Here is an 18,552-nt window from a genome sequence, read left to right as displayed (position 1 = left end):
ATATATTCTTGACTCCCTTTGATCCCAGACAGCCAACTTATCTGGCCTGAGCTAGCATTTCTCAAAGCTGCTATGGGAGAAATCCATAAGCAGCAGAAAATAATAAATGCATATACCCCAGAGGACACAAAGGATAGGGGGATAGAAGTAGACAGTTAAAGCCAGAATTTCTTTGAAGCCTCAGGTTTAATCTTAATTACATGTGCACATTTTACATTCTACTCCTTAAATATCTATTTTTTTTATTTTCTAAGATCTGTTTATTTATTTAAGAGAGAGAGGGCTCACATGTGCGTGAGTGGGGAAAGGACATAGGGAGAGAATCCTCAAGCAGACTCCCGGCCTAGTGTGGAGCCCCAGTGGGGCTGAGTCCCACAACCCATGAGATTATGACCTGAGCCAAAACCAAGAGTCAGACACTAAACCAACTAAGACACCTAGGCACCCCCAATGTTTTAATAATGACATAGATAACATCTACAAGTAAAATTGATGCTCCAAGATACTAAATCAAGAGACACTTGGGTGGCTCCATTAGTTAAGCATCTGCCTTCAGTTCAGTTCATGATCCCAGGGTCCTGGGATCGAGTCCCGCATCGGGCTCCTTGCTCAGCGGGGAGCCTGCTTCTCCCTCTGCCTGCCAGTCCCCGTGCTTGTGCTCTCTCTCTCTCTCTCTCTAACAAATAAATAAATAAAATCTTAAAAAAAAGATACTAAATCAAATTCATCCCACAGCTCTGTGTACCTCCTAAAACCTGCCATATACACCTACAGGAACTAGGACTTCAGTTTTTAAGACATTGGCTGTGAATTCTATTGAGCCACACAACACAAACCCTCACAACACACTATGAAGATTATAGGGTCTAAGGAGCACAAACTAGAAAGCTGAAGCCCAGTGAAAGGAAGAGCTTTGCCTCTGAGAAAATCCTCACTTATTACTAGGAACATCTGAATGTAAGAAAGAACCCTCTTTTGTCTTTCTTCTGTATGTGAAGGCTGCCTACATCTGAGGTCTATGGAGGGAAGGGGTGATCAGGTCAATTCCAGAGCCCAGACCCCTCCTCTCCATATCCCCCATGCATCTATCTAAGTAAGTCAACTATTGATATAATGATTCACTTCAGAAGCCCAGAGCAGGATTGGGAAGCAAGGCTGGAGCCTCAAAAGGAAAACTGCATGGAAAAATTATGTGCAAATTCCGTTAATGCCCAAACACCTAAGGCCCACTGAGATCCCATTACAGGCTTGGCAGCAGCTGTATCAACCACCTACCTGAAAGCAAATCAGTGCACAACTGGAAAGTTCTGGTAGGAGCTGCCACCAACACTGTTTCTTCTACTCTACACTGCCTGTGTTCAAGTGGCCACTTGCTCTACAGCATAGAACACACTCAGCTAGGATTCTTTTTTTCTTTTTTAATGATTTTTTATTATATTATGTTAGTCACCATATGGTACATCCCCGGTTTCCGATGTAAAATTCAATGATTCATTAGTTGCGTATAACACCCAGTGCACCATGTAATACGTGCCCTCCTTACTACCCATCACTGGTCTATCCCATTCCCCCACCCCCCTCCCCTCTGAGGCCCTCAGTCCATAGTCTCTCATGTTTCATTCCCCCTTATGATTACCCCCCCTTTCCTTTTTTTTTTAAAGATTTTATTTATTTATTCGACAGAGATAGAGACAGCCAGCGAGAGAAGGAGCACAAGCAGGGGGAGTGGGAGAGGAAGAAGCAGGCTCATAGTGGAGGAGCCTGATGTGGGGCTCGATCCCAGAACGCCGGGATCACGCCCTGAGCTGAAGGCAGACGCTTAACCGCTGTGCCACCCAGGCGCCCCTACCCCCCCTTTCTTTATCCCTTTCTTCCCCTACCGATCATCCTAGTTCTTATCATATGATTTCTCTCATCTATGGAACATAAGAACTAGGATGATCAGCTAGGATTCTAAGTTTAGAGACAAATTTCCTCCACTTAGAATGGGAACAGGCAAAGAGAGGGGAGGTCACAGAGGACAGTTGACAAAAGGCACTGGGAAAACTGCAAATGATACATGCCTTGATTCAAGCCACTACACCACTTCCTAGCTATCTAACCTTAAACAGGTCTTTTTCCCCTGTAAGCCTCAATCCTTCATCTATAAGATGGGGATATTACTATTAAAATAGTAGATGTTAGTTATTTTATAAAATAAAATGGAAGAAAAAGAAGAAAAGGTTATTGCCTTCAATGCAAAGTCCACAAATCCTAAGGACTTTACCAAGCCAGAAAAGCTTCCTGATTTAATGGCTCCCTTATCTGAACTCCCAGGGCAATTTCTACTACTTATTTAGCCCTTAATAAGAACAACCAACATTCGAGTGTCTGCTATACACCAGACACTTTACTAATTTAGGATTAAATAAAGCCACGAAATCTCTGAAATTAGTTTGGTTACCATTTTACTGAGAAAATTAAAGTACTAAGAGGCTAAATGAGACATCCAAGGTCACACAACTAAATAGCAGGACATAATTTGAACCCAAAGCTGACACTGAATCCCATACTTTATACACTATACATCACTTCTATACACAACCTGAACTTCAAGGGTGTTTTATTCTATGTGGGAAGAGAGTTGTGTCATTTACTTTTCTCTGCTTCTATAGGTAAGGAACTTCCATGGTCCTTAAGGATGGAGATGGTGTTTAATAGGTCTAGAGATTTTTGAGACACAGTAGACCTTCAGTCAATAGTGAATCAGCCAATGCACAAATGAATAAATGGATGCTCTGAGATTTCACCTTTCTTGTAGAGCTTAATATCTTGAAGGGAAGGGGCAGGTAGAGTTAGAGCCCCTGGCTGGGGTGGAGCCAGGCAGGAGTTTCTCAAAAATGGAACTCATGGTGGTGGTACTGCCCCTTAGTGGCAACTATGTGATCAAGAGCCCTATGAAGAACTTCAGGCTTTAGAAGTGGTGGTAACTGACCGAATTGCTGTAGCAAAACATGTTCTCTCCTAGCTGTGTGCACACTCACAAACGTAAACGGAGGAACTATAGGCCACACTTCCCTTTCCCACCAGGTCTTATGTCTCCTTGAGCTATGACTTCCCATTGTTGCCTGTTATTTATTACTGGTGCCAAAGAAGGTGCTTCCTCTCCAGTCAGCTTCCTCTCTGGTCATTGGCCAGATAACTTCTGGGTTCCAGGATGGCCCCAGAGCTTTTGTCAATTCCTTCCAAGGAGTCCAGCTCCTTCCTCCTAGGCCCCAATTCCACCAGGAGGGCCTCCTTGATAATAGCTCTCAAAGGCCAGACAGAATGGACTTCTTCCCTTATGACTCACTCATCAAGTTAGAGAGAGGGAAAAGATCATATTCCCCAACAGCCTATGAACACATACCTCTGTGGATTCCCATCCAAACCTGCCTTGGCCCTGAGAGTGCCAGATGCTCAACTCCTTGTTTGAGTTCAAAGCATTTTCCCTTTTTCACCCATGGAGTCCCAGTTATGCTCCATCTTACCTCACAGAACATTACAGCTCCCTCTTTCCTATGACAGCCCCTCAGAAATCTCAAGACAGAGAACACATTTTCTCTTAAGTCTTCTCAACCCAAACAGCCTCAATTACTCAGGCAGAATATTGCAGTGGGAAAACTATAGTTTTGCAGTCAGAGCTGTATATGAAGATTTTATTTATTTATTTGACAGAGATAGAGACAGCCAGCGAGAGAGGGAACACAAGCAGGGGGAGTGGGAGAGGAAGAAGCAGGCTCATAGCAGAGGAGCCTGACGTGGGGCTCGATCCCATAACGCCGGGATCATGCCCTGAGCCGAAGGCAGGCGCTTAACACTGTGCCACCCAGGCACCCCCAGAGCTGTATTTGAAACCCCATATTACAACTTACTAACTGCATAACCTGGAGTATGTTCTTTTACCTCTCAGAGGCAGGATGATTGCAAGAATTAAAGCACCTAGCCAAGGCTAGTCCATAGTAAGTGCTCAATAAACGATATTTGTCAAAACAACACTGATCTTCCAGACGAGAAGTCATGAACTTACTGGTTTTCTGCCTTTCTTCTCTCCAGCCAGTATGAAAGATTCAAGACTCTCTAAGGTTTTGTTTGGGAAGTAGTTGCTTTCACAACTAGCATACCATCTGTCCAGGGCTCCCTACCATCTGGGCTTTCTACAGAACAACACCCACAGTACACAAATCAAACCAACACGAACAAAGAATGACCATGCCTTGTGGCTTTTTGAAGTTAATAAGCCTCTTTGTTCAAGAATTTTTCTGCCCTAGGTTCTAAATGATGCCTTCCTCACCCTGCCTCCACAGTTATCCCCCTCCAATGCAAATGAACAAAGCCCCCAGTGTTGAAGATAGGGGATGGCATCATTTGGCTTGAGAAGGGTAATGTGTAGAACCAGGGGTCTGGGAAGGAGTCTGAGAAGAGGCCGAAGGAGGCTTTCTTCCTTTCCCTCCCCAGCTCTGGCTAAGTTCTTAGACAATAGAGGGACTCAGAGGGCAAATGAGAAAGAGGGCCTGGAAAATCCATCAAGGTAACATACTCTAGACAATATCAGACCCCCACCTCACCAGAAACTGGTAGGGAAATGGGATAATGACCCATCTGAAGGGATCCCAGTCTGTGGAAATGGGAACCCCATTTTCACTCCAAGAAGTCTGGTCACAGATGGCACATTCTCTTGGCCCTTGGAGAGTCTTTGAATGCTGAAAGATTCTGTGGCCCCCACCTGACTATTAGATTATATATAGCATATCCCTTCTGATTATAGTGACTCCCCTGTGAAGGGATATCCCTTGCGTTGGAGATGGGAATGACACATCAGCATTACCTCCATGGCATGACTGCAGGGTATGAAGTACCCTCATAATGCATTTACCACTCCCAGTGGTGTCCTAAGTCCCAATATTCTTTTGAAGGAAATGTACATAGAGCACACTACCGCAGGGAGAATACGTTGGTTTCCTTCTACTAGGAAGCAAAAAAAAAAAAAAAAAATATGTGACAGAGGCCATGGAATGCAGCATTGAAATCCCAGCCAGATACTGGCTAGATACAATAAGTTATTTAATTTATGAGTCTCATCATTAAAATGGGGAAGAGATCACTTGCATCTTTCAGAGTTGAGAGGAAGGTTCCATGTGCTAACATTTTTAGAGCACCTAATACAGAGTCATACCCTGCTCACTTCTCTTTTCTACCATGTTCAGGACCAAGGATAGGATTAATTGGAGCCATCCGAGGTGCAGGCTGCCAAAGTTAACCTTTGCCTCCTTAGGGGGTCAGACTTTGTTTGGGCCTATCTTGGAGGAGCGTGTAGGAGAAGAGATCCCCAAGAAGTGGGCATTGTGGTGGAAACTATTAGAAGAAGTGGAAGAGGCAAAGAAACAAATGGTCCCTCCCTTACCTGGTCAAACAGTTGTTTGCCGGTGGTGTTGGGCTGGATGGCAAACTCCAGCTCTGCATCCATGGTGGTCACACGCACATTGATCTAGGATGAGATCAAAAGAGGAAAGTTAGTTATCTGGCTCTGTGCTTAGTAGAACCTGGGACAAGTGTATCTGTTCAACCACAGAAGAGGGAACTAGGATGCTAAGAATCTGAGCAACTTAGATATCGGTGGGAAAGAAGGGAGAATATTGAAATAAATAAACAATAACCAGGCCCTGGCTCCCAACCAGCTTATGAAGACAAAAAACATAGCCACAGAGCAATGCTTACCAAGGGGCAAACACATAAATGCAAATCAGCCTACTATCAAGAGGAAGCAAGTGCTGACTGTACTTCTTCCAGGAAGTCTTCCCCTGCTACACCAGCCAGCTCTAGGCCCACAGCATTCTCTTCCCACCTCTGATCCACAGTCTGGATTATCTACAGTACTGGTCTTTGCAGACACAAGTTAAGGGCAAGATAAAGAACACTGGGTTCCAAGCCTAGCACTGCAACTGTCTCAATCTACAAACTCGGGTAAGTCTTATCTCCTTCCTGGGCCCTAGTTCACTTCATCTGTACAACAGTAGTAATGCGGGGGGGGGGGTATGTGTGTCAATTACACTAGGTGATGACCACCATTTCAATGCTGGTGTCTATGGTTCTATATACTGACATGCATTGCTAACACTGCTTGCATTTATGTCTCATTGGTCTCCCTAAGCACAAAAGAGAAAAGTGGTCTTAGCAAAGGTAGGTGTGAGTAACACAGAGATGCTACCAAAGCCGAGACAGCAGAAGGGAAAAGGCAAAGGGACAGGCACCAATGAAAATAAGAGGTAACCACACACACAATTTTATAGCCACTAGAAAAAGTACCCTCCGCTTTTACAAATAGATCCCCTAGCCTGATCAGGTCAGTGATAGCTGAAATTTCATCAATAGAGATTTGTTCCTTTGGCTGAAAACTTGGTAGTAGTAGTAATAGTAGTAGCAATATGCAGTAGCTTTCATGTATGGAGACTTGCTACTCACTAGGCGATTCATGTGCATAATTCCATTCAACATCAACAATCACCTTGTGAAGTAGATAATGTTATCTCCACATCAGGGATGAAGAAATAAATATTTGTCTAAAGTCATATCACTAGTAAGTGGGGAAGACAGGGTTTAAATTCAAACCTAAGTCCAAACCTCAATTTAAACCAATACACTAAACCCTTTGTACATCAAAGTGCAAAATATCTCCCATGAGAAGAAATCAAAGATTAATTCTTTAAATTTTGGTACATTTTGCGTAAGTACTCTATATAGTACAGCCAAAACCTGGCTTGTTATATAAGGCCCTATAAAATATTTTGAAAACTATTTCATGCCCAGGGAAAATACTTCAGTAATATTAAGCAAGGAAGGATAAGCAACAAGATTACATGAGCTCAATTCTATAAAAAGTATGCACAGAGAGATAATTATTGGAATCATGCCCAAGGGTTAATCAGGCTTGGTTTTAGGGTGGTGATGAGTGTGTTCTCCCTTCTTTAAACTTAAAAAAAAAAAAGCCTAATCTACATTTTCTAAGATGTTTATATACTACTTATACTATTGGTTGGAGACTAAAAATAGAATTATCAAAAATGCAAATCCCCATGGAATGGGTAAGACATTAAGCCTTATCAGTCTTTGACACCTCTGGGTCTTTCCTGAGCATAGGGGTCAGTTAGCGGGGAAGAGGGGGCCGAACAGCCATTTTGCCAGCTGAACAATTCTGATGAGGACCATGACTGGGGAACAACTTTGTAAATAAATGCCACTAGGGAGCCAGGGAGGAAATCTATTTCAAGATTGACAATGGGACAGGAAAGGCCCTGAAGGCAGGAACAAGTAAGGCAAGTTACTCCAGAGGGAGACAACGGGCAAGATTAGCCACCTTGACTTGGTGTTAATCCTAGGCTTCCTGCCAATCCAGTGACCTCCGTAGAATGGGCCTTCATAAGGTAGAGAGAATGAGGCCCGATTTGCTGGAATTTGGCCTCAACATCTAGCCTCAAATCACCCTTGAGCTGAGTCAAGGGAGACCTCAAAACACCAATGACTGAGGAGATAGCAAAGAGTAGAAAAGTGCCAGTAGGGCCTTTAGTACACTGGACTAGTAATTATCTAGACTTCATTATCACCTCAAGGTTTCTGTCTTACTTTGAGTTACCTCTCCAGTACCCAAGACTCAGTAGGTACTCAGAAGATGGTTAAATGAGCAGTTCTAAGCATGGGGATATAAGAAATACAGAGATCTAGCATAGGCTAAAGATCCAGCAGTGGGAAGATTTTATACCTTGTTCTTTTTACTGTGCCATGGACCCTTCTGGGCTGTCTGGTGAGTCTATAGACCCCGTTTCAGAATATTTGTAAATGCATAAAATAAAGTGATACAAAGAAACCAATTATATTGAAATAGTTATAAAAATATGTGCTTTTTATGATATTAAGTAATTGCCTACCACTGTATCTTATTATTACCACTGTTAACGTCAACATTGTGTTGAGCACAGCAATATTTTGAGAAATCTGCAATAACTAGAGAATTGAGCAATGTATTGAATTGTCAAATCACTATGTTGTACACTTGAAACTAATATAACATTGTATATCAACTATAATAATAAATTTTTAAATAAAATAAAAATTAAACCTCAGCAAAAAATTGTGATATAAAGTTTCTTAGATTTCCATTACTGACAGTCACAGGTCCTGCTATTTTTACCACTTCTTTTATTGCCTGTATTCATTTTTTTTCATTTACTGGTTTATAGAAACAGATGTAACTCAGAAACAGCCAAATGGAAGACATGCACAGGGCAAGGTAGGCAGGGGGTGGGGGGATACAGAGCTTCCATGCCTTCTCCAGCTGGGCCACCTTCCCAACACCTCCATGCCTTCATCAGCTCTGAAGCTCTCCTCATTCTGTCATTTACATTTCTGTTCTATTTTGCATTTTTAAATTAAGTTCAATTAGCCAACATATTAGAGTTTTTTTGGAAAAATAAAAATTATATTTTGTTTATACAACAGTGAGTTGAGCTTTCTCATTAAAAATAATTATGTTTATTAGCAGTTTAATTTATTGTCCTTGGTCTATTTTTCTATTGGGCTGTTCTCTTTATCTATTAACTAATTAGTATGTATCTATTATATATTAAGGAAGTTCATGTTTGGTCATAGGTTGGATAAATATTTTTTTCTCAGTTTGTTATTTGTGTTATATCTTTAAGCAATTTTTTTCCTATAGTATTTTTTACATAATCAATTTGTCATTATTTTCCTTTGTAGATTCTAGGGTTTGTATTTTTCTTTTATTTTGTTTTATTTGTTACATTCAATTAGCCAACATATAGTGCACCGTTAGTTTTTGATGCAGTGTTCAACAATTCATTAGTTGCGCATAATACCCAGTGCTTATCATCACATGTGCCCTCTTTGATATCTATTACCTGGTTATCCCATCCCCCCATTCCCCAACCACCTCCCATTCTGTAACCCTCAGTTTGTTTCCCAGAGTCCAGAGTCTCTCATGGTTTGTCTCTCTCTCTCTGATTTCTTCCCATTCAGATTTCCCTCCCTTCCCCTGTGGTCCTCCACATTATTTCTTATGTTCCACATATAAGTGAAACCGTATGATATTTGTCTTTCTTTGCTTGACTTATTTCACTTAGAATAATCCCTTCCAGTTCCATCCATGTCGATGCAAATGGTAGGTATTCAACCTTTCTGATGGCTGAGTAATATTCCATTGTATATACGAACCATGTCTTCTTTATCCATCTGTTGAAGGACATCTCGGCTCCTTCCACAATTTGGCTATTGTGGACATTGCTGCTATGAACATCGGGGTGCATGTGCCCCTTCTTTTCACTACATCTGTATCTTTGGGGTAAATACTTAGTAGTGCAATTTTGCCTGTATTCATAATTGAAGGAGGTCTAAGTCTCAGTGAGAGGTTAGTAAAAACAAATATGTAATTTTTCTCAATCCAGGTTCATAGATCTTTCCCACTTCCGATTATATCCATAGACCACCATGAAGGCCTAAGATTCTAGGTTAAGGAGCTTCCTATAAATTTATTTCAATTCACCCAATATTAAAGGAACACTACCTTTAAGGAACATTAAGGAACGTTAGAGTAGAGCTGTAGGACCTGTCCCTGACCCCAAGGCACTTTTTGAATAATAGGAAAACTATAATATACAAGGAAAACCCTGAGAAGTGCCATAGCAGAACAGAAGAAACCTTTTGTGGAGATAAGAAACCAGAGTTCAAAATGATATTTGCACTGGTCCACAAGGATAAGCTGCATTTTTTTTAAAGGGAGAGTGCAGGATGGGGGGAATAACACCTAAATGTCCCAGGTAGAGAAATTAGTGTGTGCAGTGGCCCAGAATGAGATAGGGATGGAGATGGCCCATTTAGAAGCAGGTCTGCTCCAGGGTGAATGAGGCCTACACAGTGAAGAGTAGGCAGAGAGGCTGGGAAGGTAAGTGGACGGCCTTGAAGGCTATGCTAGAAAGTTGGGCCTTAATCCTGTTGGCAGTGGCCAGCCAGCCTGGAGATTCTGAGCAGAGGGGGCAGAATCAGAACACGGTTTTTTGGAAGAAGGTGCCCAGGGAGGAAACTGATGAAAGAGGTAGGATTCCAGGGAAACATTCCACGGCCTAGGAGTTCCCTTTAATTCACACCTTTGGGAAGAATTTTCAAAGTTAATAAGCCAGTGTCAATCACAGGTCATATCAATGTAACATCTTTAGAGCCTAGCTCACAAGGCCAAATATTTAAGTCAAATATTTGTTAAAGAAATGTTACTTGAATAAATCAATTGTTAGAACAGGACCCAGCCTGGGTTAGGAATAAGCATGTCATCCGTGCTAGTGTTGTCTATGCTTCCTTCCTCCTAAATACAGCATGACCCCAGAATAAGGGCTCTCCTAAAATCTAAAGCTGTCCAGCTGAAACCAAACTGGAACCTACTTCCCCAGAATCCCTGCCCAGGGTTTCTGCCATTTCCACAGTGGCTGCTACTCCAGGGAGAACAGCCTAAGATCTCCTGAATTTCATTGAGGACAAATAATCATAAGTTTAAAAACAAAAAATAGAAAGAAAAGCAAACACAAAGGGACTTCTATTCTTGCCACCACTTAATTCAGAAGAAAATGTGAGTCATGAGGACAGGTTCATAGGTCTGTACTCTCCTGTTTTCTGTGTGTCAGAGGTAGGGATGAATAAGGGTAATAACATAGCTGGGGCCTGAAGGTAATAGGTAGAACAGGAGTCTTGATCAAAGAAGATCCCTTGTTCTTCCTTAGACTAATCTGGAACCCAAGTGTGTAAGATGAGCTGCATGCCCAGACCCACTGCCACACAGGGCCAACTGGATGCTCATCCTAGTAGGTACCCACTGCCTTCCTTTGAGGCCTGGTCTTTGCAATTTCAATGAGAAGAGGGTGGTCTAGTTTGGAAGGCAACAACCTGAAAATAAAACTTCCAAAGTCAGCAGAAAGTTCTGGGACAGCCCCTCAGCTTGGCAGGAGTGGAGGAACTGGCCTGGGTGGGGTATCATTTCAATATGTAGAGAATTAAATCCCTTCCAAACCCTGTCCCTGAGGATCTAGGCACAGCCTGAGTTTAAAGACCGTGTAGGGAACAACAACAAAAAAGTTTGGGTGTGGTAGGGACGGTGTCACTCTCTCATATACACTAGCCCTCCTACCTTTAGCCCAAGAACAATAAGTATACTGTTATTTATTGAACAATGGAACACAGACACTTCCCACACCAATGCTCTTCACTGGACACTAACAAACCTATCTTAGTGGTCTGCCATCCAAAGCCCTCAACAAACTGAGATCTCTCCTGTGTCCCTAATTGGCTGGTCTAGAAAAAAAAAAATAACCAGGCCAGATGCTGCAGAAGCTGGGTTACTTTGGACTCTGGGCCTGGTCAGCTTCAAAGAAAAGACCAACCCTCTCTTTTCCTAGAGCCAGGAACATCCAGGTAAGCAGCAGCCAGACAACAGTGAGTAGATCAAGGCAATGTTTCCCCTCACTTGTCGCATATCACTGAACTACAAGATGGCTCTGCCTGGAAAGGAGTTTGGGGCAGAGGAGAAAGTAGAGAGAGTTGAATAACCACAAGTAACTTGCCTAAAGCATGGACATGTAAGCCAGAATTAAAATTACTGGCCCCACTTCATGGATGATGAAACTGAAATACACAGAGGCAGGTGACAGAAGGATGGAAATGAACACTTAGTGAATACTAACTATGTGCCAAGCCCCATCACCCACAGTCTCACTTAACATCACTGAAGCCAAATTTACTCAGCCAGCAAGTGAGGAAGACTCGTATTATAGACATTCCCGGAGCTCCTTCCATGACTCCACCCACCTCTCTGGTCATGCTGGTTTCACTGCTGTCTTCAGACACTGCCTTGGCAACTATTTTGGCCAAGGCCCAAACACTCTGGCATTGAAAGCCTGAGCACATCTGGGAAGCACTCCTTGGGAAGGCCCCCTCGCAGGGGCAGAGCTTGTGAGTCAGCCCAGTTTGTGTCTGAGCTCAATGACCTCACCCCACCTGCCACCTCCCCATTCTCCTCAAGGGCCCACCCGCTCTGGCATTTCAGTGGAGCTGCTGGTATGAAGAAGACAAAGGCAAGTGGGTGAGGGGGACAAAGGCAGGACAAGCCTTACCAAGGCAACCCCAGAACTTCAGTCGCTTCACTGGACAGAGAACAGTCACCACAGTGTTACTCAAACTACCTAATCCCCATTATTTAGGCTCCAGCACCCACCATTTCCTGCTGCCAAAACTGAGGCGAGGGCAGGGCAGGGCAGGGCAAGGCCTGGTCTGTCTTGCCTCTTGGGATGACAGCACTGCCTCAAGCAGCTGTTTTCCATAAGGGAGAAAACAAGGGTTGCTTTGAATCTCCAGCCTAGGAGGCATTCTCCCTCTCCTCCTCCCCCTCCTCCACTGACTCACTCACTTCCCAGCAACTCAGCCACTGTTGACTTGGAAATGGTACCTGGAATGGTATCTGTTCTGACCTCTTCCTGCCCATCTCTAGACCCTTAACACAGTCATCAAGACCTGCCTGGGGTTAACCCTTCCTATGCCTGTGCCTTTTCCCAGTAGTTTTGGAAAGGAGAGCCTCATCCAACACCATGCACACCCATATCTGAATGGGTCAGCAGTTCTTCAACCACTTCAATTGTTGCAAAGGCCATGGGAGACAAGGATTCCCCTTTTACTTGCTTTGGCTCAGCCCTGCCCTCCAAAAGGTCCCCAAGAAGCACTGGGAGACAAGGGCATATTGGAAATGGGGTGTTACTCCACCAGTAAACTATATATTTGGGGGAGTAACCCCCACATGTAACTAATCACTCTTAGCAATAAGAACATACCTAGTCACTATAAGAATGATAGTTCAGAGCAGAGGCCAAAGCTGTAAAGGTCAGAAACAATGAGACTACCTTAGCGAGCTGCAGCTTCCCCATTAATCCATCCTTAATTGTATGGCCTTTTGATCAAGCTCAGACTGAGGTAGAGTCCCCCTCTCAACACATGAATATCAGGAAGTAAACTAGCTTTTCGCCATTTGCACCTAACTCTAGGATGTATTCTCAGAATCACCTCAACCAAACCATACTCCAGGATCAAACAACACCTACTCCCTTAACCCCCACCCCAGCTCATCTCTCCTTCTTAGCTACAGTGGCTGTCCCACCAGTTTCTCAGCATAACCATTCCTACTCTTTACAGTTCCTCAAGATTTAAATTCACTCATTCTAGAATCTCATCTGGCTCCTCCAGAATAGCATCCTTCTGAACTTCTCATCCCTGTTCTCCAAGAGAATAAACAGTCCAGAATCCCAAACTGTCAGACCTGAAAGGAACCTTAGAGATCATTTGGTTCAAACTCTGCAACATAACATCTGGGGAAACTGAGGTCCAGAAAAGGAGAGGCATTGTCCCAGAGTCACACTGCTGCTAGGCAGCATGTGATCAGCGATTAAAAACCTGGCTCTTGATCCAGTGGCCATTTAATAAGCTATAGAACCACCCTGGCACTTAGAAACAGTAGATACCTCAGGTGAACCACTGCTGAGGACTATGAAGACTATGTGGAGGAAGCTGGGCCATCTTGCTTCCATGAAAAACTCCAAGCTGGCATGGCTTGGAAGTCTAGCTTTCAACAGAGGGCAGGCCTAACTTTCAGGCTCTGAGACATTCACCAACACTCATTCTAGGGAGACTAAAACTTTCATTAACACCATAGAGGAGAACTCAAAGATCCCTTGTTTCTAAGACAGCTTATTTTGCAAAAACTTGGATAGCAACTGATTGGGAAGTTCCCCAATAGCAGACACAGCCAAGATCTGAGCTGGAGGTTGGTGAGGAGAGGGTGGGATGCAATAGGGAAAGAGGCAGGGAATCTGAGGAACAGATTTATATCTTCATAGCTAAGGATAACAGGTTCTTCAATTCTCCTAAGACTCTGAATCTGCTGAAATAAAAGGGGACAGGGCCCATCATTAATAAACTAAGTCTCCCAAATGGGCAAAGCCCCTCTTTGGGGCTACACCCTGCTGGATTTCAGTCTTTCACATCAGTTTCCTGCTTGACCCAGCTTCCTGCCTGCAAGTTTCATAAGAAGTATCTGTAGGCTGGAAACACAGACCATTTGCAGCTACCTAGAGATGCCAGGTCTGCCCGGAGCACCAGAAGAAGGCTCTACTTTCTCTGCTCAGGAACACACCCCTGGAACCACCAGCATCACAGCTCTGAAGCACACCAGGGCTGACCCAAGCCTCAGCTTGAGTTATATCTAACGTTCATGGGATTTCTGCCCTGTCTTATGCTTCTGGGTGTTAAAAACTGCTGAAGCCAGGATCAGTGAACTCTGCAGGGACAGGAGGAAGCTTCCAGGCCAAGTCAAAAAGATGTTTTTAACCTCAGAGGTAGGCCAAGGTCAGCTTTATGTCCACCCTACTGGTAAGCCAACAGCAAACCCCGTATCTGGGGAACCCACAAAATTGGAGTCCTTGTCCCAGAAATAACTGTCTCAGCTCTTTGAGGAATGAAGCATGGTATAACAGAAAAAGGCTTTGGGGCTTCTTTGACCTCCATTTTTTGAAACTCAATTTCCTAATCTATAAAACAGGTTTAATAATATCAACTTCACAACAAGGTTATTGGGAGATTTAAGTTAAAAAAAATAGACATGAAAATATATAGCACATTACAAGTAGAATGGTATGACTACTGACCCCTCCTTTTTTAGACATATATTTTTAAAATATTTTATTCATTTATTTATGAGAGAGAGAGAGAGCACAAACAGGGGGAGGGCAGAGGGAGAGGGACAAGCAGACTCCCTGCTGAGCAGGGAGCCTGGAAGCAGGGCTGAATCCCATCACCCTGGGATCATGACCTGAGCCGAAGGCAGACGCTTAACCAACTGAGCCACCTAGGCACCACATGTTTTTAGTTTTTAGCTACATTGTTACAAATATCCTACCTCCCAGAAATGATTTAAAATGAAAATGTGTTCAACTGAAGAGGGGCTACCCTCTTGGCTCCCCAAGAAGGCCTCCAGAGAGCCCTTTCAGCATAAAGGACTCTTTCACTATGGGGACAAACTCTAAAATGTGATTAGATTTCTAGCTGGTTAAACAATGTGAAGCCATGCACATCAGGTACACACACACATATCCTTGCATGCATTATTTTAAATGTCTTCCCTCTTGGAAGGAATGAGAATTTTCCCCAAGAAGCAGAGCCCTGAGAAGAGGTAGAAAACAACAGAACACCTATGCTACCTTGTCCTTTACAGAAGCTGTCTGATCTTCCTTAATCTGGGCTCTGCCTTGCCATTTTCTCCAATCATGTTTCACCAAAATACACAAATCCCTACCCCCTCAACACAACCCACGAGGACCTCCAAACTTTCTTCAGCTGGTATCCAGGAAAATCACAAGCTGGGTCTGCAAACCAGCTTATCAAAATCAACTAAGGAAATTTTTGAAATACAGATTCCCTGAACTCACCCACAGAAATTCTGATTTATTATGTAAGAAGCAGGGTTTGGACATCAGAAGTTAAGAATTTCAGATAATTCTAAGGCCCAGACAGATTGGGGAACCTCTGGCATGGAATACAGTTCCCTGAACCAACCAGCCTCTCATGGGCTGGTTGTCACTATGGTTAGAGGGATGCTTGAAGGAAGGAAAACACAAGCAGAGAACAACTATGGAGACATTTAGGCTTCTGGGCCTGGTGAACAGCTCCCTAGAGTTGAATGAAGCCCACCTCTACAAAAGATCAGCAATGCAAACAGTCCTGCTACTGCCTCCAAACCCCTCTGCAACCTGGTCTCCCTATTTGTAAAATAGGGCATGGATTATCCTTGCCTCTTGCTACTTGGTATCATCACTCCCCACCACAGACACTATTGTGCACTAAAGTAATGTCTCTGTTGTAGGAAGAACATAGCTTTGTATTCTGAACCTATATGTAAGATCCAGCTCTACCAAAAAGCCATGAGCTCTCCACCTTCCCACCTGTAAAGTGGGCATAATGATGCCAACCTGGCAGAGTGTTGTGAAGTGCTAATTTGGTGTTTCCCAAACCTAAAGGATCATAAGAATCATTAGGGCACTAATTTAAAAACTCAGATTCCTGGACCCCATTCTAAACTTACTGAAACAGACTCTCCAGAAGAGAATCTTGGGAATTAGGTTTTGCCCCAGGTGATTCTTATCCCTTAGGAAATTTAAAGAAACTTCACCTGGCACAGACTGTTGAGAGGAGATGAGGGGTTGGATCAGAGGTCTAGCCTTCTAAACTGCTCTCTGGTCCAGATATCCTCATGACAGGGACTTTGAGGTTAGAGCACAGCAGAGCAGGCTCCACAGGCAGGAGAGAGAGACTTTGGAATTCCAAACAGAAAACTAAGTGCATTCTGGAATGACCAAATGCTCAGGTCATTGTCCAGAGCTTTCCACCATCCTCATATCTAGTTAAGAATCAAACAAATGTTGGAGAGGATGTGGAGAAAGGGGAACCCTCTTACACTGTTGGTGGGAATGCAGGCTGGTACAGCCACTTTGGAAGACGATATGGAGGTTCCTCAAAAAGTTAAAAATAGAGATACACTATGACCCAGCAATTGCACTGCTGGGTATTTACCCCAAAGATACAGATGTAGTGAAAAGAAGGGGCACATGCACCCCAATGTTCATAGCAGCAATGTCCACAATAGCCAAACTGTGGAAGGAGCCAAGATGCCCTTCAACAGACGAATGGATAAAGAAGATGTGGTTTACATATATACAATGGAATATTATTCAGCCATCAGAAAGGATGAATACTCACCATTTGCATCGACATGGATGGAACTGGAGGGGATTATGCTAAGTGAAATAAGTTAAGCAGAGAAAGACAATTATCATATGGTTTCACTCATATGTGGAACGAAAGGAATAGCATGGAGGACTTTAGGAGAAGGAAGGGAAAAGTGAAGGGGGGAAATCAAAGGAGGAGATGAATCATGAGAGACTATGGACTCTGGGAAACAAACCGAAGGTCTGAGAGGGGCGGGGGTTAGGGATGGGTTAGCCTGGTGATGGGTATTAAGGAGGTCATGTATTGCAATGAGCACTGGGTATTACATGCAAACAATGAATCATGGAACACTACATCAAAAACTAACGAAGTACTGTATGGTGACTAACATAACAATGACACAAAAAAAGAATCAGAAAATGGGAGAAAACAGCTGATGCAGATACTTCACCAGCCAAAACACATTGATCAAAACGTTCTAATTAGGCCTTTTTGAGTTCTCTGTCCCTTGAGCACTCTATATTCACTCTTTCCTGGGAGAGTTTCCAGGCAAGGAGCAGACCTTAAATGATACTTTCCCTTTCCTGGATGATCTGGGAACTTGGGAGAACAGAAGAGACATGGTGAGGGAGTCCTATATTTGCAGAGAGATGTGAGAATGTTGGGGGGATGAGGGTGGAAGTCTCAGATAAGTGTGATTAATAATGGTGCACTGGAACCAGCTCACACTAGCCCTGATCATGTGCATCTCTTTACAATTCCTCCCTCAATGACTTCACATTGGTACCTTGGAATCGGCCATGGTGACAGTATTTACACCACGGGGTTCAGCAAACAGTATAAATCTTGACTTCACCAGAAAATTTGTTTTTAAGTATTTACCAACACATGATACACATGCAGGTAAGCATCTTTAGCCCCATTTTACAAATGAGGAAACTGAGTCTCAATGAAAGGAAACAACTGCCATCTTTTAGCTTCGTGACCTTGGCCAAAAGCCATGTCTGTCTGATGAGCAACAAATCCCTGACTCTCCTCACCAGCATCCCGAGGGAGGAGGAAACCTCTCTTGTCAACAAAAAATGGATGACCCAAAGGGCTTCTCCATCATCTAAAGGCCAAACAAGGGCACCTAAACGTGCCCGGTGCCATGGAAAGCTGGGGGTAAAGAACCCAGGACTGAGAAGTGAAAGCGAAAGAAACAGGCCAGTCACTACCACAGGAGAGAGGCTGGAGTGAGGCAGGGAATGGGTTAGAAAGCCCCAGTGGAACATTTGCAGCAACATGGACAGGACTGGAGGAGATTATGCTAAGTGAAATAAGTCAAGCAGAGAAAGACAATTATCATATGGTTTCACTCATTTATGGAACATAAGAAATAGGAAGATCGGTAGGAGAAGGAAGTGAAGAATGAAGGGGAGGTAAACAGAAGGGGGGATGAACCATGAGAGACTGTGGACTCTGGGAAACAAACTGAGGGCTTCAGAGGGAAGGGGGTGGGGGATTGGAATAGGCCGGTGACGGGTATTAAGGAGGGCACATATTGCATGGTGCACTGGGTGTTATATGCAAATAATGAATCATGGAACATTGCATCAAAAACTGGGGATGTACTGTATGGTGACTAATATAACAAAATAAAAATTATTTAAAAAAAGAAAGAAAGAAAGAAAAAGAAAGAAAGAAAGAAAGAAAGAAAGAAAGAAAGAAAGAAAG

At 43.4% G+C, this 18,552-nt stretch overlaps 1 protein-coding gene across 1 annotated transcript in view; it reads right to left on the bottom strand.

Moving 5' to 3' along the window:
- MSN (moesin) overlaps positions 1 to 18,552 on the bottom strand; it is a 65,198-nt gene that overhangs the window by 19,422 nt on the left and 27,224 nt on the right. The window contains exon 2 of the mRNA XM_008710661.2: positions 5,423 to 5,506. Within this exon, the coding sequence (XP_008708883.2) occupies positions 5,423 to 5,506 (84 nt within the window). The remainder of the gene's footprint in view (positions 1 to 5,422; positions 5,507 to 18,552) is intronic.

Source organism: Ursus maritimus, assembly GCF_017311325.1.
Source record: "Ursus maritimus isolate PB19 chromosome X unlocalized genomic scaffold, ASM1731132v1 scaffold_X1, whole genome shotgun sequence".
Taxonomy (NCBI): Eukaryota; Metazoa; Chordata; class Mammalia; order Carnivora; family Ursidae; genus Ursus; species Ursus maritimus.
This window is presented reverse-complemented; position numbering and strand designations above follow the sequence as displayed.